The 25567-nt window shown below is 39.2% G+C and overlaps 1 protein-coding gene across 2 annotated transcripts in view; it reads left to right on the top strand.

Annotated features, from left to right (window-relative positions):
* The window catches only part of BAIAP2L1 (BAR/IMD domain containing adaptor protein 2 like 1), a 105381-nt gene that overhangs the window by 43925 nt on the left and 35889 nt on the right, over positions 1–25567 (top strand). For both annotated transcript variants that reach the window (XM_023655270.2, XM_070231423.1), the window contains one exon: positions 651–737. In XM_023655270.2, the coding sequence (XP_023511038.1) occupies positions 651–737 (87 nt within the window). The remainder of the gene's footprint in view (positions 1–650; positions 738–25567) is intronic.

Genomic DNA, 25567 nt, shown 5'->3' with positions numbered 1-25567 from the left:
AGAGCAATAGAAGTTTTTCTCTCTGCCAAAAGGGAAAGGAAAAAAAGTAGAGCATTTCAATTATTTTTCAGATAATTCCTTTGTTTCTTGGACTGACAATTTATTTCAAATTTCATCGATTTTCCCCTAGCAACAAGTATTTTAGTTGTTTTTGTCTCAGAATGTCTTTTTCAATAAAAAAAGTAAAAATGCCATTGAAGGACCAGCTTCCTAGGCCACCCCACACAAGTCCTTCTAACTAAGAATGTTGTAGACTTGTATTGCTATAGGATAACCAGCTCAGAAAAGATTTTTTGCTGGAGTTGGATGTGTTCCAGCCCTAATTTGATGTTAGGAACACGTTGTCTACTCTGAAACTGGCATCAGGAGCAGGCAGGGCCTTCTCTGGACTTCCAGCATCTGCTGCTTGAAGGTTCCCCGGGGCTGGTCCAAGATGAGGATACCATGAGGGCTCTCCAGTGGCTGGGGGACTCTGGAAGTGCAGTGGAGGGACCTCTGCCCTGCCACAACTACCACGCGCAAGCCTTGCCCTCTGAGAGCCACACTTGCTGCAGCCAGAAGGGACCAACGAAAGTTGGAAGAAAACCTCTATGTTGCTTCCTCCTTTCCTTGTCTAATTGATGATTTTGTCTGTCACTTTCTCTGTCTAGCTATGATCCTGGCAGGAAAAGCCTACTACGATGGAGTGGCCAAGATTGGTGAGATTGCCACCGGGTCCCCTGTGTCGACAGAGCTGGGTAAGCTGACCGTCCATTATGTATAAACCCAACTTGAGCCACAGTTCCAGGGCCTTTTCATCCTGTGAGCCCTAATAAGAACACTTGAAATGGCCCAAGTCCACAATAGAAAGGAGAGCTAGCCCAGCACTCTGGTTTGTTCACTTCTGGAATGATTGAGTTGACTGTGGGCTGTCGAAAGTGGAGGCTTAGTTAGAGGGCAGGCCAAGGCCAGTGGCCAGCCTCCCTGCCCCTAGGAATTGGGCTCCTGTCTCTGAGGCCTAGGCCCTAGCCTTTCCCCTCGGATCCCTGGAGCACGAAGCCCAGGGAGCTTTGACCTACATTCTTAACTGAAGGAGATGGGTGTGCCCTGCCTCCCGACTCTGGCAGGAATATTTCCTGTGACTCACCTAGCAGAAAGGCAGACTCCTTTACGTTTTGCTTTTGGCTCTCGCTGCTTCCACGTTGCTCTCAGTTGTGATTTTTCCGGTTTTGCTGGTATGAATTGATCTCCTGTGCACACGCAGAGGGCAGCCACACCCTCGGCCAGCTGCAGAGGGGATCTGGGTTTCTATTCACAGAGCCAGTTCACTGTGCCCTCTTCTAAGGGGGGAAAGGCTTTTTTTTTTTTAATAGCCCCACGTATAACCATCATTTTTAAAACTTGTTGAATATGTTTTATTTTACAAGGGGTAAAATTTATGGCTTCAAAATGTTTCTTGTAATTTAAAAGATTCAGAAAACCAGAGGAAAAGATGGGTAAAGTGTGCATGTTTAAAGCAAAGTGTGTTGGTCTCTAATTAAAAAGTGGAAAGGGAAGCAGAGGAGCGGTAGAGGAGCATATGTTTAAAGTTCACATAATTCACACAGTTTCCATATAAAGTGTCTCGAGGGTTTTCAGGATTGCTTGGAAAACTCTAAACTGACCCATAAAAGCCGAGGAACAAATCTGAGGTGTGATTGCAGTGCTGGGGTCGGGGGCTGGGCTGCTGGATGTGAAGTGGATCTGGGTGCTTGTTAACATTCCCTGACCACTTTTGTACTTGAAGAGTTCCTAAAGAATCTTGAAACCTGTACGCAGTACCTAAGCCTGAAGTGATGCTGTGTGATGAATGTCAGCACTGCTGTATTTAATAGAATCAAGTACATGCAGAAACTTTTCAAAACCCTCAGTTGTGTTCTGTTGGTGCTGTAACTTCTGCATGTTCTGGCAAAGTCTGAACTAGAGTAACTCTGTCCTAAGCAGGATCAATGTAATAAAATACACACTGCATTCTGTAGACAGAAGCACATAGTAAAACTTAGGACATTTGAGGAATGACTGAGATGATTATAGGGTTCCAAAAATAGGACTAAATTAAAAAGAAACATCCTATTTGTGTCAGGCATGGGGGAAGAAAATGTATGACCCTTAGATTAAAACATATGGTGCTCTGACTCACCGTCATTCAGTTTGCCTTTTTAATGTTTTATGGTTCTTGCTACTGTTTAAATAAGACTTCTGTTCCACACCTTACTTTATTCAGCTGTGAGTTCATAATGTTGAATCAACTATTTCCATAGCAACCATGTTGTTATAAACTTGGGCTTAAAACTTCAGTTTCAATAAGGAAAGTGTGTTGCAATGGTGAAGTTTCTTTCATGTGGATATGTATTTTATTCAGAGGGAATGGAAATAACTTTTGCTGTGTTTTATTTTTGTTTCAAGTTTTGCTGATTATCTCAGATAGTTATTAATTTTCTACTCATTTACAGAAATTCCATGATAAAGTGCTATCCTAGTAAGAGTTGTTTTTAGAGGCCTAATATTAACTTCTTTTGGTTTGCTTAGTTTTTTATTTTGCTGTTAAAGTTTAGGCTAAACTACCACTCTATATCTGTTTAAATTTGCTACATGGAAAAGTACTGGACAATTCATAGAAAAAAAGAGAAAGACCAAAATAGATTGTATTTTCCTCATTTTTTTAAGAAGGTTTTATTGTCTAGTTACTGACTTTTGGTATTAGTATTCATAAAACTATACAATGAAACTTGTGTTATAAATTCCATCTGATAAAGCTGAAAGGGTATTACACACATGAAGATCATAAATCATTTCAAAATTTTCAGTCCTTAAGAGTATTGTCTCTGAAAATGCTTTGTTTTCCCATCCCCCCCCCCCAAAAAACCCTATCGTTTTAAAATTTTGCTCTGTAAGGAAGAGAAAGGCATGCTGAAAAATTATCGTTTCTAAAACTTTGATTACAAGAGTAGTTTTCATTTTAATGTTGAATTAAAATATTTCTAATGTTGCTATAGTGACACATAACCTTTTTCATTTCATACATATTTTTACATGAAATTTCTGTTATAGTCTGATCCTTTTGTACTTTGGGAGACAAGTGAAGAAAATATCCTCTGAGTAAAATATTTACTTAATTCATACAAATTTGTAGTGAGGATTCAGCTTGGCCAAATACATTAGGAATGTTAATCAGGGGCAAAGCTAAGCATTTCAGGCTCTTTTCACTTTAGGGGGAAAAAGGCTAAAAGCTGGAGAGGAAAGTTGATTAACCTTTTACTTTGTAACTGTCTTTTGGATCAGCCTCTTTTAGTAAGACAGAGCTACAGCAGTACCTGTTCTGATTTCTAGCTCTGGGTGTTTCCATTTAGATATGCCTCTTTCAGCATCAGCTCACCCAATGTCATATGAATAATTTAAGATGCTTTTGCCCAAAAGAAACAAAATCCCTAACTAATAGTGGTTTAAGCAATAAGGATGTTTATTACCCTAGGAGTAGCAAGTTCCTGTTTAATTAATCATTACTAAGGACTCAGGTTCCCTCATTCTTTCTTCTCATGCTCAGACCCAACTCCTCATGCTACCAAGATGGCTGCCATTGCTAGTCTTAATCATCATATCTTCCCTCCTTCAATTTCATCCAAAAGTGGGAAGGGGAATTTCTTCTCAGATGTGTTCTTTACAAAGGAGGAAACCTTTTCCCAGGAGCTCCGGCACACATCTTCTTGTGTCCCATGGCCCAGCAGCCAGAGAGGTTCCCCCAGCATGCTTAGCCAAGCAATACATCTGAGAGGGAGAGGGTATAGTTGTTAGGAGAACACCTGATGATGCCACAATGTCAGGCAGCTCTGGCGTCAGAGGTCTCGTTTCAAAGACTTTCAATGAAAGGGAAGGACTTACACAAATGTGCTGGCTGCAGCTGTGCCTTGGTCTGCAGAGAGCTTCTGCGTTTTGCATGTGTCTCTGATTGGAATGTTTTTCTCCCGCATGCGTTATGTGGTTTTACTATCATGTGTATACTTCAGACTCTATGATTGTTGTTTCTCCAGAAGACCACAACCATCCTTCCCAGTCTATTCCTATTTGGGAAGTGGGACTCCAGGCACAGAGGAAGAATTAGGGATGGGGAGTAGTTTTTGGTTTTTTCCCCTTCTGTTTTTCTTTTCAAGCCTTTGGGTATTTTATAATCATGAACTCCTTGGTGCATTGTCGCGGCCCCTGCTTCTCTCTCCTTTCTTTCCTCCTCTCTTCTTCTCTGTTGATGGATCTGCAGGGCCTCACAGCCTCATTTTTGAAGACTGGGGAACTACAGAAAATGAAAAAACATCACCCATAATTTTACCACTCGAATACAACCACTTTACCATTGGTATATTTCTTCCCAGTCTTCTCTTTTGGTGAGGATGTTTTTAAATAGAATGCCTGACAACAAACGTTGAGTGCTTGCTCTCTGCCAGGCACAGGGCCCAGCCCCTGACGTGTCTAATCTCATTTCGTTCTCACGAGTCCTGTGAGTTGAGTGTAGGTACTTTTACTCTCTCTCCTATAGGTAGGACCCAGAGGTGGAGTGTGCCCTAGATCACACAGTTAGTAAGTGGTCTGACTTCAGAATCTGAGTTCTTCATCTCTGCGCCACGCTGCACTTCACTGAGGCGAACGGAAAAGGAAAGAGCCGGCCGAGAAGGGGTCACTGAAAAGGAAGGAAAGGGGGACCCACAATGGAGACCTTTCAAGAGGGAATCATTATTGTCAGAGCAGCTGAAGACTAGGGAGGGGCTGGCAGGTGTGATTAAAGGTCACCAGTCCCCTTGGAAATGGTGGTTTCACTAGCATCCTGACTGTGAACTCCAGGTTGTACGGGGTTAAGGATGATGGGAATTACAGAGAAGTAACATATGCTTGACTTTTGTACTGCTGTGCTTCATACAGAATCTCCGGTCTCTTTAAGTGCCTGCTGTGCTCTAGGTACTTCTTACATTGCCTCATCTCGTCCTCAGCCCCATGGACAGATTTTTCCTGCGTGGTCTGCAGGGTGGGCACTAACCCAGTGTTTCCTTGGGGAGGCTGACAGGCCCTAAGGGTAAACTTGGTCACCTCCTGCATGGTGGTGAGTGAGAACCTTCATGGGCAGCCACAGTGGGTTCTGTGTCCCTAGCCATGTGCTCTGCAGCCAGGCAAGACAGAGCAAGGGTTGTGGAGCTGGTGACTCCTACGAGAGGATGGTAGACGGCATCAGTGCTGCCTGGGTCACAGCTAGAGCACAGGAAAGATCCAGGACAGGGAGGCAAGGCCAAATTTTATTTTCCTGTGAGACTCTGGCAGGTAGCATGCTGCCAGACGCCTGAGAGATGGTCAGTACAGTTCACATTGTTATGCTGTCACTGTCAGCTTGTGCGACCTTGGGTAACATTTCACTTTTATGGGTTGGTTGGCATGCCTAAAGGAGATGATGGCAAGGGTTGTTTGAAGATGAGATGAGGCAACATGCCTTGTGGATTCTAAAGTTTCAAAGACCAGAAAGATGCCTCTCTGTTGCCACTTCATATATTCACAAATATTTGAGAACTCAAAAAACAGTACCAATTTTTTTATTGACATTATTCTTTTCTGTAAAGTAGGTAAGTTTGTAAGAATATACATTTGTCCTCGATTATTCATGAACCAGTTTTTCAATTTTCTCTTTTGTACCTTTGTTTTCTATTTCATTAATCTCTACTCTTACCTTCTTTTCTTCCTTCTGTCTTTGGGATTACCGTTATTCTTTTTCTAATTTCTGAAATGGTACCTTTAACTCATTAATTTAAATACAGGCAGTCCTTGTTTTGCTTGGCAGTGCAGGACCATGAAAATGACCATGCAACTTAAAACCATGCAAAGCCATCTTAATAACGAATGGAGAAAATTATGATTGTCCTGTGACCTTTACAAATGTTTTTCAAAAACATTAAAAACTCTCTTATGGCCGATTATAAATGTATAGGGAAATGAAAAAAAAGTGAAACATTTGTTTAGTACACAGTAATTTAAAGTACTAGAAACACTGATAATTAAAGCATGTTTATTTATTTGTAAAAAACTTGAGTACTTTCAACAGCACTTGTTGCCTTCTTGTATAACTTAAGAAATGGAATAAGCATCTTTTCTATGTTTTCACAAATTGTTATGCTCCTTGCTAAGTTTGGATCAGCATCCAACATTTTATCCTTTGTGATTTCAATGTTGTGAAATAATGTGAAGGGTTTTTTTTGCTGGCATCACTTTCTCCGAAACTTCTTCATCCTTTTCATCCCCACCACTTGGCTCGGTTATGTTGATAAGTTTGGGCTTCACTAAGTTCTTGTGGCTGCACATCCAGAGTCTCTCAGATGGCAGCAGTGTTGACGTTCCTACAGGCAACTATTTCTTCTATAACTTCACTTACAGTCGTGGTTCCTGTTTTTCATTTCTTTGCTGCACTTCTCTCTTTCAGTTGTCCATTTCTGTAACATGTCACGTGGGTTTATCACTGGGAAACGAGGCAACACAGCTACACACTATGTGCTCACTATGTACACATTATATACACACAGACTTTGCTGTCTATGTGCTCTATTTGTAATCCTTGCATCAATACCATACTGTCTTAATTACTGTAACTTTATAATAAATCTTGATATCTAGTAGTACCTCATATTCAAGATTGTCTTGGCTATTGTAGGACTTTTGCATTTATGTATATTTTAGAATAGCTTGTCAATTTCCACTAAAAAATCTCCTAGGATTTTGACTATTCAGTACAGATTGAATCTATAGTTAGTTTTAGGGTGAGTTGACATCTTAACAATACTGAATCTTCTAATCTATGAAGATGGTATATCCTTTTATTTATTTGTAGAAGTCTTGCACATTTTCATACATGCATTCTTAGATATTTATGGTGTTTTTGTCCTATTGTAAGTGATATTTTTAAATTTGTGTTTCCTAATTGTTTGATCCATTGAGCTTTCTTTTTTGGTGACTTTTTCATTACTATAAGTTCTATTTAGTTCTTTTGAAATCTGTAAATTAATTTATCATATTTTATACCAGCTTTATTGACATATAATTAATATACAATTCACCCATTTAAAGTGGACAGCTAAGTGACTTTTAGTATATTCACAAAGTTTTATATTATCACCCCTGTCAACTTTAGAATATCTTCATCACCCCAAAAAGAAATCTCATATCCATTAGCTGTCGTTTCCTATTTACCCCAAACTCCAGCCATATGCAACCATTAATATATTTGTCTCTATTGATTTGTTTATGCTGGACATTTCATATAAATGGAATCTTAGAATATATGATCTTTTGTGACTGGTTTCTTTCGCTTAGCATAATGACTTTAAGGTTCATTCACATTGTAGCATGTATCCATACTTCCTTTCTTTGTATGTATGGATGATATTCCATTGTATAGATATACCACATTTTGTTTACCCATTTATCAGTTGATGGACATTTGGGTTTCCACCTTTTAGCCACTCAAAATAGTGCTGCTATGAATGTTCATATACAAATTTTGTGTGTATGTATGTTTTTCTTTTTCTTGGACGTACACTTAGGAGTGGGATTGCTGGCTTGTAAGGTAACTCTAAATTTAACTTTTTTTTTTTTGAGGAAGATTCACCCTGAGCTGACGTCTGTTGCCAATCCTTCTTTCTCTCGCTTGCTCTCTTTTTTTTTTTTTTTTTTTTTTTTTGCTGAGCAAGATTGGCCCTGAGCTAACATCTATGCCCATCTTGCTCTATTTTATATGTGAGATGCCTGCCATAGCATGGCTTGATAAGCAGCACGTAGGTCTGCATTCGGGATCTGAACCAGCAAACCCCAGACTGCTAAAGCAGAATGCGTGAACTTAACCACTGCACCACCTGGCTGTCCCATAAATTTGACTTTTTTGAGGAACTGCCAGACTGTCTTTCAAAGTGAATGCATCATTTTGCATTCCCAGCAGCTATGTACGAGGGTTCCACTTTCTCTATACTCCTGTCAACATTTGTTATTGTCCGTGTTTTGACCATAGCCGTCTTAGCGTGAAGCAGTATCTCACTGTGGTTTTGATTGAGATTCCCTTAGTGACTAACGATGTTGAGCATCTGTTCCCATTCTTACTGGCCATTGCATATCTTCTTTGGAGAAACGTCTCTTCAGATCCTTTGCCCATTTTTAATTGTTGTCTTTTTATTATTGAGCTAGCAAATTAACTTCTAATAAAGTTTTGTTTTATGCTTTGATTCCTTTTATCGTCTATGTAGTAGTTCCATTGTTAGAAGTTCTGAGGGTCTAATTCTGCTGATGCTATTTTTGTGTTTCTTGATTCTCATTCATGTAGTGTTCTTTCTGTAAGGGTTTTCTTGTCATCTTATTGACCCCAGCTGTTCCATGTTGGGGTCATCTATGGAGGGTGTGAAAGTTTTGCCATGGGAAGTCACCAAGAAATGAAAAGGAGAAATGCCAAGCAATGATGGAGCTTCTCAGATTTAAATTATATAGTTTACTTTTGGAAAATAAAACCAGTTGATGTAATATGAATTACCATTTGATAAAATTCTTGTAAAATATTTAGAATTTGCGGAGCAGTAGAGATGCCCCATTATTTTCTGTTGTATCCATATGAACAAAGGTATTCTGCAGGTCTTGCAGGGGCCGCGACTCAGACTTTATGGGAAATACTTCAATGTAAGTATCCAGAATTTGTAAGTTATTCTAATTAACTGAAACTTAAGAAGTAACAGCAGATTTTAATTTTCTGTAAATCGCCCAGATACACATCCTTCCCCCCAAAAGTCATTTCCTGATCGTTTTCTCTTGAAAATAAAAGGTCCTTTATGAATAGTCCGTTTTCTTATTATAGAGAATATTCAGAAAATGTGTCATTGCTTTAACTATAATTGAAAGTGATAGAAAAATAATGATTCAAGAGAAATACCAAATTCTAGTCATTTTTATGCTAAATGCTCTCAACCACTTGAAGATTACAATAAGAATTAGCACATATTTTTTAAGTGTCTTTCAAATTCATTTTGCTAAAGCACCACCTTTTATCAGTTGAACCTTAACTGCAGGGGTGAGCAAACTAGAGCCACAGGGCTTGCCAGCACCTATTTATATAAAGCGCACCACAGCCCTGCCCATTTCTTCATGTGCTGTCCATGACTGTTTTCAGGCTACGATGGCGGAGTTGGGTGGCTGTGACAGAGAAGTTTGGCTCGCAGGGCCTAAACTATTTATGACCTGGCCTTTCACAGGCCCCTGACCTTCAGTGTCACACAGTTGCCTAACTGTGAGGACTGAATGATCGTGGGAGGGATTCCATGCCCTTTTCTCCAAAGAGAAAGCACTTCCTGACCACCTGCTGTCTAGGCGCTTGGGTTGAACATACGTGACCAGCATGAGCCTGACAACCACTGTGGTATAAGAAGCTGAGAGCATAACCACCTTGCCTCGTTGGAAGGAACGAACAAACAAAGGAAAGGCAAAACCAGAGCTCTGTAGTCGGGATGTGGCCAGTAAAATATGTTAATCCACTGTGTTTAATTGTTAAATAATGTGTCATATGAATAATAAATCATGTGACTCAGGTTGTCAGGGTGTGTATCTGTAGTTACACACACAAATCTTTATCACATGTACACAGTTCAACTCAAGGAACAGTACCCATTTAAAAGAGGAAACTGAAATTTGGGTAAAACTTCCAGTTTTGTCCCTAAATCAAACAATGTTTATTTTTTAAAACTTAGAAAATGTTGAAAAGGTAGAAAGGAAAAGCAGAAATGGTCAGGGGAAAATATTTTGGCAAAATATTTAAAAGAAACTTTGAACCAGTTTTTTCATCTTTAAAGCACAGAAAAATAAAGTTTGTTCTCATTTATTTCTCAAGGACTAACAGGAGACTCTCTTTGGGGAGTTTACAGATTTGCCTTGAGGTCCTTCACCTCACCATCACATCAGTTTAGACTATGTTATTGTGTTCCAGTTTAGTCAGCTATTCCATTATTTTGAAGCATTTATTAATTTGTCAGGGCCAGTTTCTTCAATTGGACACAAAACAAGATTTTATCTCCTCACCACCAGGGAACCTAGAAAATCATAGATTTTCTTTTATTATTGATAGAACATCTATAGGTCATGCAATTAAAAAATATTCATTACAGTTTTGTCTTATTTATATTAAGAATCCAACCTGACAGTCTTAGGTTTTAAAAATAAGAGCAGGAAAAAAAGTCTGAAACATTTTTAAAGAAATATTATGGATGCACAAAAATATTACACATATATTCTTAAGAGTCAGATGAAATAAAATAGTTCATACTGGAGTCAATGAGAGAACTTAGTTGAGCCAAAGCAGTTATTACTGACCAAAATCACTTATCTTTTAGTTGCAGGTTAGGCTCACTTTAAAGAGATTAAAATCTTTCCCACAAAAATAGGAAACAATCAATAGGGAATTTATTTTATTTGCTTAACATAGGCCTGCTGGATGCCAGGCACTTTTCTAAGTACCTTACAAATATTAACTCCTGTTCGTATCATGGCAGCCCTCTGAAGTATCTGCTATTATTATTATTTCCACTTGACAGATGAGAAACTGGGGTGCAAAGAGAGTAGGTAATTTGCCAAGGTCACTCAGCTGGTTAATGGCTAGTTAGTTTGATCCCAGGCAGTTGGCCAGCTATATGGCCTCTCATGCCAGTTTAACTTCCTTTATATCAAAAAGATGTGCTTTTCTGCTGTGCTTTGTTTTATGGCAGTGAGATTATCATGTCCATTATAGCTCAGCAGATAAAAGGCTGCGTTAAATAGTGAACCACCGTGTAATCTGAAGCTCATCCAACATGTATGAGTCTGAAGTTTGTGTTTTCATCACTATAATCAAGATTTTGTATTTTGTGTTTAGGAGCATTTATAACATGACCATTTATTCCAGTTTTTTTATTGTTTAATTTCAGTTTGGGATCTGAAAAAAGATTCCTGGAATTGTACATGTGATAAATGCCTTTGGACTTTTGTCATTTCAATTTTCAGGTGGCACTTGCTCACTTAACACCTCTTTGTCCCTTTTGGAGCAAGAAAGATTTTAGTCGTAGTAATTGTAGAGAAAGATAGGCTTGTAATTTATAAATTATAATTTATAAAGTCTATAGAAGCACATACCATATAAGTCCATATATCGTATAGGCATACTGGTATAAGGATGTATAAATTACTAAAACTTTCACAGGATGTCATGTATTATAAATTGTACTTCTTTACGAAAGTTGTTATAAGGAAAGCATTTCTTCTCTCAGCTTTGAAGTAACTGTGTGGAAATAATATACTATAATTGTAAAAACTACAGACGTAAAAGCTAAGTTGTCAAATCAAGATCAGTCAATTTAATGTTTAATGCTTCCTCATTACATGATGGGCACATCCTGAATGTAAATCTGAAACATTATTGCCTATTTTTTAATACACTTTATTATAGTTGCCCATTCTCTCAAATGTTTGAATTCTGAAGTGTGTGAAGAGAAAATTATCTTGTTTAAACCCAGTTTTCACAATTATTCAAATCGGGGCTTTTTCTCCTTGAGGTACTGTCGTATCAACTCAAGATGGGGAGAGTGTGGGAGTCCTTGTTCTCAGGCTGTCACCCATAGCCAAAGAACGGCTCGTCAGGGGGCCACAGCACCTGTACAGGCTTGGTGAGGGGCAGTGGCCCAGAGGGCCCAGGGGGCTCCATTCTCCCTCCTCCCATCATTGTTCATGAGGGCTACTCACATCCTCTTATAAACGCGTGCACATGTCTTACTCTGTTCATGGCACTATGCTAGGCCTGAAATTACATGTCAGAAATAAAACCTCTCAGTTCTAACACACAAATAGAGGAGGGGAAGGGACTTTGAAGCATGCCAAGAAAGAGTGGCTCCGGTCAGATACACAGGAAACAGCAGAGGGGTGTGGCTCCTGTGACAGGTTGAAGAAGGAAGACAACTGAATAAAAGAGAGAGGGACATGCCTAAGACAGGTGTAGTTGGAATCATGACATGAGTGAGGCCTGGCTTGACCCTGCCAGACACGTGTCCCCAAGCACACCACGATGCCATGGTGGAGAGCGACAGCCTCGGTCGGGGATTAGGTAGATTCCTTGTGAGTGCACATGGGGTTCTGAAAGTTCTTGGTCTTCAGCCATTTGGGAGTGAATGTACCTCCTCAGGTACTCTTTCCTGTACCAGATGACTTAACAAAATTATTGAAAGTAAGGATGCCGACAAGCACGTGAGAAGATGCTCAGCATCACTAGCTGTTAGGGAGCTGCAAATCATAACCACAATGAGATAGCACTTCATACCCAACAGAGTGACCGTAATTAAAAGGACAGACAATAACAAGTGTTGGCAAAGATCTAGAGAAATTGGAACCCTCGTGCATTGCTGGTAGGAATGTAAAATGGAGCAGCTGCATTGGAAAAGAGTCAGCCAGTTCCTCAAAATTTGAATATCGAGTTACAATATGACCCAGTAATTCCACTCCTTAGACACCTACTCAAGAGAAATGAAACATATGCCCACACAAGATCTCAGCAGCACAATTCACAATAGCCAAAAGGTAGAAATAGCCCAAATGTCCAGCAGCTGATGAATGGAAAAACAAAGTATAGTATATTCATACGATGGAATATTATCCAGCCATAAAAAAAGAATGAAGTACTACTGATACATGCTACAACATGGATGAACTTTGAAAACACGCTAAGTTAAACAGTCCATATGTTTTATGATTCCATTTATATGAAATTTCCATAGTCAGCAAATCTGTGAGAGACAGAAAGCAGATTAATGGTGCCAGGGGCTGGAGAGAGGGGAGAATGGACAATGACTGCTTATGGGTACAGGGTTTCCTTTTTGGGTGGCGAAATGTTTTTGAAATGGATAGTCATGATGGTTGTACAACATTGTGAATGTACTAAATGTCACTATTGGTAAATTTATGTTATGTGTATTCTATCACAAAACAACAACAAAAAATGTAAGTATGCCACTTCTGAAAAGTTCCCATATGGGGTATCCTAATTAATTCATACTAAATATAATAGTGTAATAATTCGAGAGGCTAGTTGTACACGTTTCCCAGCCCCCTAGAAAACGCAGGCAGCCCAGCAATAATGTTATTAACATCTAATCATGACCTTATTCTCCTCAACTTTTCACCAGAGGAGAAATCTGAAGACCTGAAGTGGGACCCTGGTTGGTCAGAAAATCTTGTAGACAGTTTGCTCTGTGCTTTACAGTACGTCCCACATGTGCCACCTCCCAACCTCACCAGAACCCCATGAAGAGTTTTGGTTGGCCCCAACTCAGTGTGAATAACACAGTAAATGAACTTTGTTACTATTAATGGAAATATAAAATTCAGGGGTCTCATTTAGATCTCACAACAGTTCTCTGAGGTAGGAGTTGTTATTCCCATTTTATGGGCAAGAAAATGGAAACTTAGGTTATCTAACTTGTATAACTTTACAACTTTATGCTGGTTATCAGTGAAGCTGGGGTTTAGATTTGTTGATTCTGTGGATAGTGGAGGATTTCCCACAAACTATGGAATTTAAGCATTAGGGCCTCTCAGTTTCACCAACTCTTTTAATACCCTGTACCTAATTTTGACTTTGTGATTTTGGGGGTTTTTTTGGCTTGAGGAAGATTAGCCCTTGAATTTGTAATATTTTATTCCTTAAATAGGACCCCACAAAAGTTGGATTTCTACACAGGGAACAAATTATGAAAGTAGTCTTTAAAATCTGGAAGACATGGCATTCAACAGAAGGATTTAGATGGCCTGTGTATTGTTCCTTAAATCCAGTGGAAGGAAGAAATAGGAAGCTAGAATTTGGTTTAGTATAGAAAATGGCCTTGGGACAAGTCCTTCTGTAAAACCTGCAAAAGATCTGTGAACAGCTGTGCTTGCAATAATATCTCAAGCAGGACTCTGAGGCTGAGGGAGGTGGCCTGCTGATCTGTGAGCAGTATCTGCTGTAGGGAGGTTCCAGAGGAGGAGGCGATAGAGGTTACAGCAAGTGTGCCATTCCCGCCTCGCTCCGGAAACTCTGGAGAGGCAAGGATGTGAGAAGTAGATATGCTCTAGGATGAGCTCAGATCTGTTCATTGATAGACTAAATGAGTGTATCAGATAAGGGTACTGGGCTCTTCCATTCTAACTCTATGAATCAGGTTTCTCTAGGCTCTCTTGAAAACATCATTTACAGCATTGGTAAACTTGGTCCCCACATTCAAGATACCAACACCATTCGTAAGGGAGATTATGAAAATACGTACATACACGGCTTTAATACAGGACCAAGTACAAGAGTGAAAGGTACAAAGGCTACAGGAATTAATTCACGGGAAGAGATCTGCATGGGGGTGGAAGAGGTGGAGGGAAATTTAGTGTCAGGAGGTGCTGTAATATGCTGTTGGTCAGCATCGGAGGTAGAAAGGGGGGTGGTTTCTGGTGGAGGGAACCCATGGAGGGGACAGGATATTTCACTTCCTCTGGGATTTAGGTTTCATAGGATCGTGGAAGATAATGGGCACAAACTAAAATTGGAGCCTTGTTGTTTTGAGTGCTGGCTACAGAATCTGTGTTTGTGTCGCATTTCAAATTGAAATAAGAATTAGTATTATTAGGGCTAAAAGGTTTTGAGTTATTAAAAGCTGACTAATATTTTAGAAGCATGAGTTCAAAGATAAAATAAAAATTACGAGGTGACTAAAGAGGCAAATTAAATGGCAAGTTTTTTACAACTAAGAACTGGACTCTGAGAGTCCAGAATAAGTCTATTCCTGTAACTCTTGAGTGCAGTGAAGCCCCTATGTATGTATGACTCAGGTATTTTTAACTCAAAGCCATGGCTGATACTCAGCAGCTTCCATACTTGTAACAACAGAAGTATGTGACATGCTATGGTCTCTTTTTTCTCTGCGCATATATATATATATGATTAAATACTTTAATCTCATCTCACTTTTATTTTCTACTCAATCCTGCCCAACCTCCCATTTCTTATTAATATTTTAAGGTAACTTATGAGTCCTTTAAGAAGTTTAGAACTACGCTTTCATTTGTGAGTATTAGAATATACTTCGAGTTTTTAAAAAATTAATACCTTTACTGAAAAATGAACCTAATAAACAGTTTTTATCTTTATTATTTTTAAATGTCTGTTTTTACATAGTTAAAACCTGTGGCTATATAAACTATTTTGTGCCCTGCTTTTTTTAATTTAACACTCCACACGTATTTCTTTGCATTCATAAGTAATCCATTCCCTCATCCTTTTTTATGGCTGCCTGCTTTTCACTTTGCTACATTTTCCTCTGTCGGTACCAGGTGGAGTCCCTGTGCAGGGAGGAAGGTGGGCACTGCGGTGTTGGGATGAGGATAAGGTTTGTTTCTTCTTTGTTCTTGTGAAAAATTGGCCCCTAACTGAAAAAAAAAGTCATTCTATGGTATTCTGAAAAGCATATAAAACATTCAGTAATCAAAGATTACAATAGTTTTCTTTTCTCATTTAAATCACAATATGCTCACTCAAATGAGCATCTACTATCTGGTAGGCATTGCTCTAGTCACTAGGGATGAATCAGTACATAAAGTCCCTGCTCTCGAGGAACGTACAGTCTCATGGGTGGTAAACAGACACACAGGTCTAATATGCCAGGTAGTAAAAAGGTGAGGGGCCACTGAGTGATTGAGAAAAGGGGTGGAGTGGGCCGGTTTAGGTGGAGTGGTCAGGGACATGCAGTCGGGAGGGAGCTCCACAGGCAGCTGTCTGGGGAGACCGCTCCAGTGGGGGCCTTGTGAGCTTGGGTCGCAGTGCAGAAGCGGTCAGGTTGAGGTGCAGGTAAGGATGGCAGGGTGGGAGGGGCTGATGTCTGGAGGTAGAGCAGGCCTAAGGGCGGGGCCAGGTCACAGAGGGCCTTGTGGGTCATGGTAAGAACATTGCCTTCAACCTGAGGTGGGGATAGGGAGCCTCTGAAGATTTTGAACTCAGGAATGACGTGGTTTGACTCAAATTTTAAAAGGTTCTTCCTGGCCTTTGTGTGAGGAATAGACCGTAGAAAGGTGGGCACAGGGAGAGTGACTGCAGGCTGTTGTAGCAGACCAGGTGAGAAACAGTGATGGCTTGGGCTGGGAGTGAAAGGACAGACAGTGGGTTTTGCTGTGCACTGGATGCTGAGTGTGGAGAAGGAGGTGTGGTGGATGGGAGAGTCAGGGTTTGCTTTTCAGCCTGTTAGGTTTGGGATGCCTATTAGACCAAGTGGAAATGTCGAGGCAGCAACTGGAAATGTTAGTCTGGAGTTCATCGTGTGAACATGTAGCTCTATATCCCTGTGAACAAGACGGGCCCCGTTTCACTTGCCCAATGACATTAATACTTAACACTCCATGCCCTGTGGCCTCCCTCAGTTGGAAAGTAACAATTACTGAGGATCACCGAGTGTCAGATGCTTCACTTTCTGTTTTCTCATTTGATTCTAACCAAGTCCTGTGAGAGGCTATGTATTTACGTGTCCATCTTCCAGATGAACGCGGAGAGACAGAGCAGAAATGGGACCCGCAGAGGCCTCCTATACCCAACCCTCCCCAGCCCATGGAAAGCCTCACAGCCGCAGGAAGATGCCAGTCAGGACAGCAGCCCAGCCCTTCCCTTTCTGAGCACCCTTTCTCCAACGTGATTTGGACGGCAGGCAATGGAGTTCCCTGCTGTTTGTAATAGACAGTCATCTTTTTATGCCTCCCTAGTTTCTTTCCTAAAGCATTTCTTAGTTTGTTTCAAAAGTTTAGTTGGATCAAGCAGATAGGCATTGACAACTCTGTTTGACCCGGAGTTAGGGCCTCTGTGTGTGTGTTTGGGCTGTGACAGGTTGGCGGGGTGGGGACAACTGATTTTCATGGGGTGCCTTGGGGAGTCAGTCCCACCACTTTGGTTTTATTTCCTGCACAGCCCAAACGCTCTGAGCTGAAATGGCTTCAAGCAACCAGGCCAGCCCTCACCCCCTGTCTGGGCCCCCACAGATGCCCTGTTCTATTTTAAAGGAGCACTACTAATTAAAGTGTTCTGGCTGATGCTGAGTAGACATTCCTTCCCCTATAATTCACATATACTGGGCATCATTCCGTCCTTGAGTACCCAGGGGAGAAAATCTAATTCCTTTTCTATGAGACTTCTCTTCGCATATTTGAATGAGGACACAGAGTAGTTTAGAGCACAGGCTCGGGATCAGACACGGATTCAAATTCTGGCTCTGCCACCGTTAGTGCTTGTGTAACCTTGGGAAAATCATGTAGCCTCTCAAAGCCCCAGTTCCTCCTCCATGCGGGGGGTTGATAGCAGTGTTCCCTCTTAGGTTGTGAGGATGACATGAGGCCATCGCTGTAGCACGGCACTTGGCAGGAGGGGAGGACTGGACGCCTGCAAGCTAGTGCTGTCTTTGAGTCGTGCGCTGGCATTCGTCATCTTTCTCTCTAGAAGGTAGAAGAAAGTGAGGACATTTGAACTGCGAAAGCATGGAGTTAATTCTGTTTGTTCTTGTTCTGTGCTTCAGTTGTCAGTGTGTGGAGTATCAGCTAGAATAGAACAGATGCTAGATTTTGTGGACTCTCCCTTAGATTCACATCATAACAGGAGCGCCAACATCTGTATGGGGTATGTGATCCTAGATCAAAGGAATAAATGGCTTTCTAGCTGAAAGTTGGGAGCAGTAACCATGTTCTATTTTTTGTTCAATTAGAAGTGGTTGCCTTAAAACAAAACAACAAAAACCTTAGTTCTTTTGAAAAAATTCTACACTTAAAATTTTTAAGAAACTGTCTCTTAGTGCCTTCTCTACCTTTGTATTATCCTTACCTTTGTGTTTGGGGGTCCTATTTTAATATATTTTAAGAACTTTAAAAAATTTCAGATGTAGCATTTTTTAAGCTTGAATGAAAATGCCTACAGTTAATTAGTGACACCATGAGGAATAACTGGTTGTCAGCTTGATTCCTCGTTGATAAGACACCTGCTTTCATTTTTGTTGGTATCAAAATGGTTCTATCTTAGCCTTAATCTGCTAAGCGATGAGCACGGAAGATGAATGATTAATGTTAACGTGCCTCACTTGATATCGTAGCTAGTAGGAGACCTTTCATCTTTTAATGCTGTATTTTACATTCAGATGTTAAGAAAGCAGTCGCTCTGTAATCTGTATATGGATGCAAAATCAACAGATTATTTCTGTGTGATATATAATTGATACACTTAAATAAGTTAACAATGTACTTTTAGCTAAACTAGAGTAGTACATTAAAATCCGACTTGGGAAATATTTTTTCTTCATTGCAAACCCTGTACTTTAGCTTGACTGTTCTTATGTACAGCAGGTAGGCTAGCTTAGTTCAGGTGCTAATCAAAAATGAAGTGGGTAACAGACATTCAGTTTGCTTCCTGAATCAATGTATCAGTCCTAATGACAGAATTGTCACCTCAGCCCTGACTCTCCCCACCCCTTGACATCACATTGGGTTATAATTTGAGCGAGGACATCTCTACGTGGTCTTCCCTTAGATGTTGGAAGACTAGATCGCTGATATTCGAGGCTTTCATTTGCTCTATACTGCACTGAAAAAAACTTAATTTTAAAATACCCAGAATGCTATCTAATGATAATTCCCATTGAGATTTAAGTTCTGTTGCAAGGATGACAGTAATATTTTATTTTTAGAGCTTTTCTTCTATATAAATTAGGAATTTACGTCAGTCACACAGGGATTATTGGTTTCCATTTACTCTTCCTTAATTGAGTCATCCCCTTTCTTAAAGAAGAAATTGTTTAATATTGCTGTCTCTAACTACTTTATTTCACTTTTCTTTTATTGCCAAATTTCCAAAATAAGTGGTTTACACCAACTTCTTCCTTTCTGCATCGTCTCCTGCTTCCTTTCCTACTTTTTACCAGAAATCAGGAAGCTGGAAAGAATCTAACACTGAGTGTCTGTGTGTCTTGCTCTTGGCACATTTCCCTTGTTAAGACACTTAATCCTCACAACTTGTGTTGTCAGGTTTCCAGCACTAAACTCACATAGTCTGGTATTGTAGCTTCTTGTTTGGCAAAATGAAAATTTTATAAACAAAAATGCCCCTTGTTTTTTTTAAAAAAATTATCTTGTTTGTGGCTTAGGATCTTCTGAGACTGGACCTCAGAGTTACTAAACCTTGGTGATAGGAAACAAAAGCTGCCAGGAATTTTCTTTGGAGGCTCTGAGGACGGAAACAGCTCCTCGTGGGTGCCAGCCCTGCCTGAGAGGGCTTGCTCGGCTGGGGCTGTGGGTCATGTGGATGGATGCCAGGTGCTCACAGTCCACAACAGAAGCCTCTCTTCATCTAAAAACAGTTGTTTCCGTGGAGGAAAAAAAGGAGTGCGCAACTTGGGCACCAGGCATTGAGGTTCAACAAGTCATTTTTCCCGTAGAAATTTCTGTAATAAATATGCATTAGCAATGTAATCAAATACTACAAATGCCACCTTTTGATGGGGCAAGCTTCTGCTAGGTTTTTCTTTTCCTGCCCTCACTGTGCTTCTTTATGTTCTTTTTCACTGCAGTCACCCTTTCATTCATTTGTTCAAAATATTTATTTATTGACCAGACTTTGAAGGTTGTTGTGTGCCAGGCAGGCACTGGGGTCACACAGCTGAGAATCAGAAGATCAAGTTCCTGTCCGTGGGTAACTTCCAGAAGCATTCAGACACTGTCTGTTTTTTCCTCTAAGTAGAAGGCTGGTTCCTAATTACTCCTAGTTCCAGATAGCTGCTGCATGGGTTTTGTGAGCAGTTTTAGGTTTATAGAAAATTGAGCAGATCTTACCCAGAGTTCCCACACACTCCTCTCTCCCCGACTTAGAATTTCTCCTATTTTTAACATCTTGCATTGGTATGATCCGTTTGTTACAAATGATGAACCAGTATCGATACATTATTATCAACTAAAGTCCATAGTTTACATTAGGGTTCACTCTGTGTTTTATGAGTTTTGACAAATGTTTAATAACATATATCTACCATTATGATATCCATTCCCCACCCCAACACACACCCTTGGCAACCACTGATCTTTTTGCTGTCTCTATAGTTTTGCTTTTTCCAGAATGTTGTTTAATTGGAATTGGCTTTTACACATTGGCTTCTTTTACTAAGCAATATGCATTTAAGCTTCCTCCATGTCTTTTTGTGGCTTAAGACCTCGTTTCTTTTTCATCTCTGAATAATATTCAGTTGTACTGATGTACCACAGTTTATCCGTTCATCTTAGTTGCTTCCAGGTTTTGGCAGTGTGAATAAAGCTGCTATAAGCATTCATGTACAGGTTTTTCTGTGGACATAAGATTTCATGTCATTTGGGTAAATACCTAGGAGCACAATTATTGGATCAAATGGTAAGACTGTTTACCTTTGTAAGAAACTGCCAGACTGTCTTGCAGAGTAGCTGTACCATTTTGCATTCCCACCAGCAACAAATGAGAGTTCCTGCTGCTCCACATCCTGACCAGTATTTGGTGTTGTCAATTTTCTGGATTTTAGCCTTTCTGATAAGTGCATAGTGGTATCTCATTGTTTTAATTTGCAATTAAATGGCATATATTGTGGAGCCTCTTTTCCCATTCTGGTGAGGCATCTGTTCAGATCTTTTGCTCATATTTTAATTGAGTTGTTTACTTCCTTATTGTTGAGTTTTAAGAGTTCTTTATATATTTTGGATACAAGTCTTTTATCAGATATGTATGTTGCAAATATTTTCTCCCAGTCTGTGGCTTGTCTTTTTATCCTCTTAACAGTGTTTTTAATTTTAACTCTCTTAACAGACTTTTTTAATTTTACTGAAGTACAACATCATTTTTTTCTTTAACGGATCCTGCTTCTGGTGTTACATCTAAAAACTCATTGCTAAACCAGGGCCATGTAGCTTTTCTCTGATGGTATATTCTAACAGTTTTATAGTTTTACATTTTGCATTTAGGTCTATGATCCATTTCAAGTTAATTTTTGTGAAAGATATAAGGTCAGTGTCTAGATTCATTTTTGTGCAAGTGATGTCCAGTCGTTCAGCCCCATTTGTTGAAAGGACTGTCCTTTCTCCACTGAACTGACGGCTTCTTTGTCAAAGATCAGTTGACTGTCTTGCGTAGGTCTCTTTCTGGGCTCTCTTTTCTGTTCCATTGATCTATTTGGCCCTTCTTTCACCAGTAACACCCTGTAGTGATTATTGTAGCTTTATAGTAAGTCTTGGAGTCAGGTAGTGTCACTCCTCTGACGACTTCTTCTTCAGTATTCTGTTGGCTATTTTGCATCTTTTGCTTTCCATATAAATTTTAGAAGCACTGTATTGATACTCACAAAATAACTTGCTGGGATTTTCATTGCAATTGCATTGAATCTATAGATCAAGTTGGATAGAATTGGCATCTTAACAGTATCATCTTCTTATCTGTGAACATGGAATATCTCTTCATGTATTTAGATCTTTGGTTTCTTTCATCAGAGTTTTATTGTTTTCCTCATATAGATCTTGACATATTTTGTTAAATTTATTCCTAAGCACTTCATATTTCATTTGGTGCTAATATAAATTGTGATTTCAATTTCAAATTCCATTTTTTCATTGCTGGTATATTGTAAGCAATTGATTTTTGTATATTAACCTTGTATTCTGCAACCTTGCTGTAATTATTTAGTAGTTCTAGGAATGTTCTTGTCAGTCTTTGGGATTTTCTACATGGACAATAATGTTATCTATGAACAATTATTCCTTCCTTCCCAATCTATATACCTTTTGTTTGCTTATCTTGTCTTACTGTCTTTAGAACTTCCAGGATGATGTTGCATAGGAGTGGTGAGAGACGACATCCTTCCCTCATTTCAGTCTAAGGGGGAAAGCAAGCATCTCATTTCTCACCAGTAAATATGATGCTAACTGTAGGTTTTTTGTAGATATTCAAGTTGAGGAAATTCCCCTCTATTCTCAGTTCACTAAGAGTTTTTACCATTAATGGGTGTTGGATTTTGTCAAATGCTTTATTTGCATCTCTTGATATGATCATGTGATTTTCTTTCTTCTTTAGCATGTTGATATGATAGATTACCTTAATTAATTTTCAAATGTTGAACCAACCTTGCCTACATAGAATAAATCCTACTGGTCATGGTGTATCATTCTTTTTATACATTGTTGGATTTGATTTGCTAATACCTTCTTGAGGATTTTTGCGTCTCTGTTCATGAGAGATACTGGCTTGTAATTTTCCTTTCTTGCAATATCTTTATCTGGTTTTTGTATTAGGATAATGCTGGCCTCATAGAGTAAGTTAGGAAGTGTTCCCTTTGCTTCTATTTCCTGGAAGAGATTGTAGAGAACTGGTATCATGTCTTTCTTAAATATTTGGTAGAATTCACCAGTGAAACCATCTGGGTCCCGTGCTGTCTGTGTTTGGAAGGTTATATTAATTGTTGATTCAGGTTATTAATTGTTGATTCATTTCCTTCAATAGATATAGGCATATTCAGATTTATCTTGTGTGAGTTTTGACAGACTCTTTCTTTCAGGAAATTGATCCGTTTCAGCTGAGTAATCGAATTTGTGGGCGTAGAGTTCTTCACATTGTTTTATCATTCTTTTAATGTCCATAGGGTCAGTAGCAATTGTCCCTCTTTCATTTCTGATGTTAGTAATTTGTGTCTCCTCTCTTTTTCTCTTGGTTAACCCTGCTAGAGTTTTACCAATTTTATGGAGCTTTGTAAAGAACTAGCTTTTGGTTTCATTTATTTTTCTCTATTCTTTTCATTTTCATTGATTTCTGCTCTAATTTTTATTAGTACTTTTCTTCTCCTTGCTTTATATTGTTCTTCTTACTCTAGTTTCCTAAGTTGGAAGCTTAGACTGTTGATTTTAGATCTTTCTTCTTTTCTAATATATGCAGTAAGTGCTATAAATTTCCACGTATTGTTTTTGCTGTATTGCACACATTTTGACAAGTTGTATTTTCATTTAGTTCAAATATTTTTAAATTTCTCTTGAGATTTCTTCTTTGACCCATGTGTTATTTAGAAGTGTGTTGTTTCATCTCCAAGTATTTGGGGAGTTTCCAGTTATCTCTCTGTTATTGATTTCTAGTTTAATTCCATTGTGGTCTGAGAGCATTCTTTGTATGATTTCCATTCTTTTAAATTTGTTGAGGTGGTTTTATGGCCACAGTGCGGTCTATCTTGGCAAAAGTTCTGCGTGAGCTTTAGAATGTGTTTTCTGCTGCTGTTGGATGAAGTATTCTGTCATTTAGATCAATTTGATTAATGGTGTTATTCAGGTCAGCTATCCCACTGTTATTCTGCTGGCTGGATCTGTCAGTTACTGATAGAGGGTATTGCGGTCTCCAACTATTATACTGCATTCATCTGTTTCTCCTTGCTGTTCTATCCGTTTTTGCCTCACGAATTTCAGCTCTCTGATTGGGCACATACACAGTAAGGATTGTTTTGTCTTCTTGGAGAAGTGATTCCTTTATTAGAAGGTAGTGGCCCTCTTCATCCCTGATAGCTTTCCTTGCCTTTAACTCTGGTTTTTATGAAATTGCTATAGCTACGCCAGCTTTTGGTTAGTTGTTAGCTTGGTACATCTTCTTCATCCCTTTACTTTTGATATATGTGTGTGCTTTTATATTTTAAAAGTGGGTTTCTCATAAACAATATATACTTGGGTCTTGTTTTATTTTCCACTCTGTCAGTCTCTGTCTTTTAATTGGTACATTTAGACCATTTATATTTAAAGTGATTAGTGATGTGATTGGATTAATATCACCATATTTGTAACTGTTTTCTATTCTTTGCACTTGCTCATTGTTTCTTTTTTAGAAATCTTCTCCTTTTCTACCTTCTCTGGTTTGTTTGTTTTGTTTTTCTTTTTTTTTGAGGAAGATTAGCTTTGAGCTAACTACTGCCAATCCTCTTTTTGCTGAGGAAGGCTGGCCCTGAGCTAACATCTGTGCCCATCTTCCTCTACTTTATATGTGGGACGCCTACCACAGCATGGCTTGATAAGCAGTGCATACATCAGCACCCAGGATCTGAACCAGCAAACCCAGAGCCACCAAAGCAGAGTGCGCAAACTTAACCCATAGGCCCCTGGGCTGGCCCCTATTTTTGTTTTTCGGTGGGCTACAGTACCTGGGATATGACCTTCAGAAGAGTTTCTTAGCCTTTTTTTCCCTCCCCTTACTTGAGACACGGCTGGAGATAACTAATTGTCTTCCTCAGGTCAGATAAGGCTTTAGTAAAGTAGGGCTATCCTTACACAGAACAGAACCACGTTGGGCTGATTTCAAAATGGTTACTTCCGCCTCCCCATGCCAGGAGCCCCAGGGAGATTTTCTCCATTCTTCACAATAAGAACCTGGTTGGGGGCTGTTAGAGATACAACTCATGAAAGTGGCGGACCCCGCCTAAGACTGAGCCCCCTGGAATTTTTAACTATCAAGCTAATCCACACTGAGCATCAGTTTCTGCTCCCAGTAAACTCTGATTTGTCTGCTTTAGCCTGACTCTAGTTTTCAGGGCAGATCGTTACCTGTGAACTTAATTCTCTCGTGAATCTAACAAGAGTTTTTGTTTTTCAGGTTGTTTAGATTGTTTCTTGAAGGGAGTGATGACTTCCAAGCTCTTATCTATTTATTATTGCTATGGGCTCATGGATTCCCAAGATTTTGTCAATGATTTATAATTTATTACTGTCTTTAATTATTCTGGTGCTCAAAGTGTCCCAATTTGCCCAGTAGGAGCTCCTTCAAGCCAACTCTTTCCTTCATTTATTCGTTCATTCATTCTTACACACTTCCTTACTTGTTTGCGTAACAGTATGTTCCAGGCTCATGTTGTCCCTTCTGTGCCTCAGTTGTGGAATCAGCAGCTATTTTTCTGAGGAGTGCTACTTTGTTTTAGTGGAGAATGATATTAGAAACCAAGATTTGGATACTAGGTATATTCATTGCTATTGAGGTGTCGTCTTGGTCCTTTCAGCAAACAGAGCTAGGAAATATATACATGGATATAGTATATACTGTCTACATACACTTACACACAAAATAGACATGTATGTACATATATATGCATATATATATACACAAATAAACATATGCACTTACATTTACATAGTTTGGAAACGTGTAAGAACCTTGGCTCCCAATAACATCAACATATTTACACATTTTCTCAACCCCGTCACATGTAAAATAATTTTGGAATTTTTAGAAATTTTACACATTTATATTAATCTTAGATTATAAATTTATATGATATAATATTAGAGTTATAAGTAAACTTTATTATTATTATTAGAACTGTAAAACATTTGGGAATACCCCCCACCCATCCACCCCCAAAAAATGACCCTACTGAAAAGAGTTCAGAGTTTGTAGTTTTACCACTTACTGTGTCTACTGATTTTTTTTCTTTCTATTCTGGACACTGTGGTAAAATGTTGTAGG

The sequence above is a fragment of the Equus caballus genome, chromosome 13 (genome assembly GCF_041296265.1).
Source record: "Equus caballus isolate H_3958 breed thoroughbred chromosome 13, TB-T2T, whole genome shotgun sequence".
NCBI classification, from domain to species: Eukaryota; Metazoa; Chordata; class Mammalia; order Perissodactyla; family Equidae; genus Equus; species Equus caballus.
Note: the sequence above shows the minus strand (reverse complement) of the source record. Positions and strands in the feature narration are given on the sequence as shown.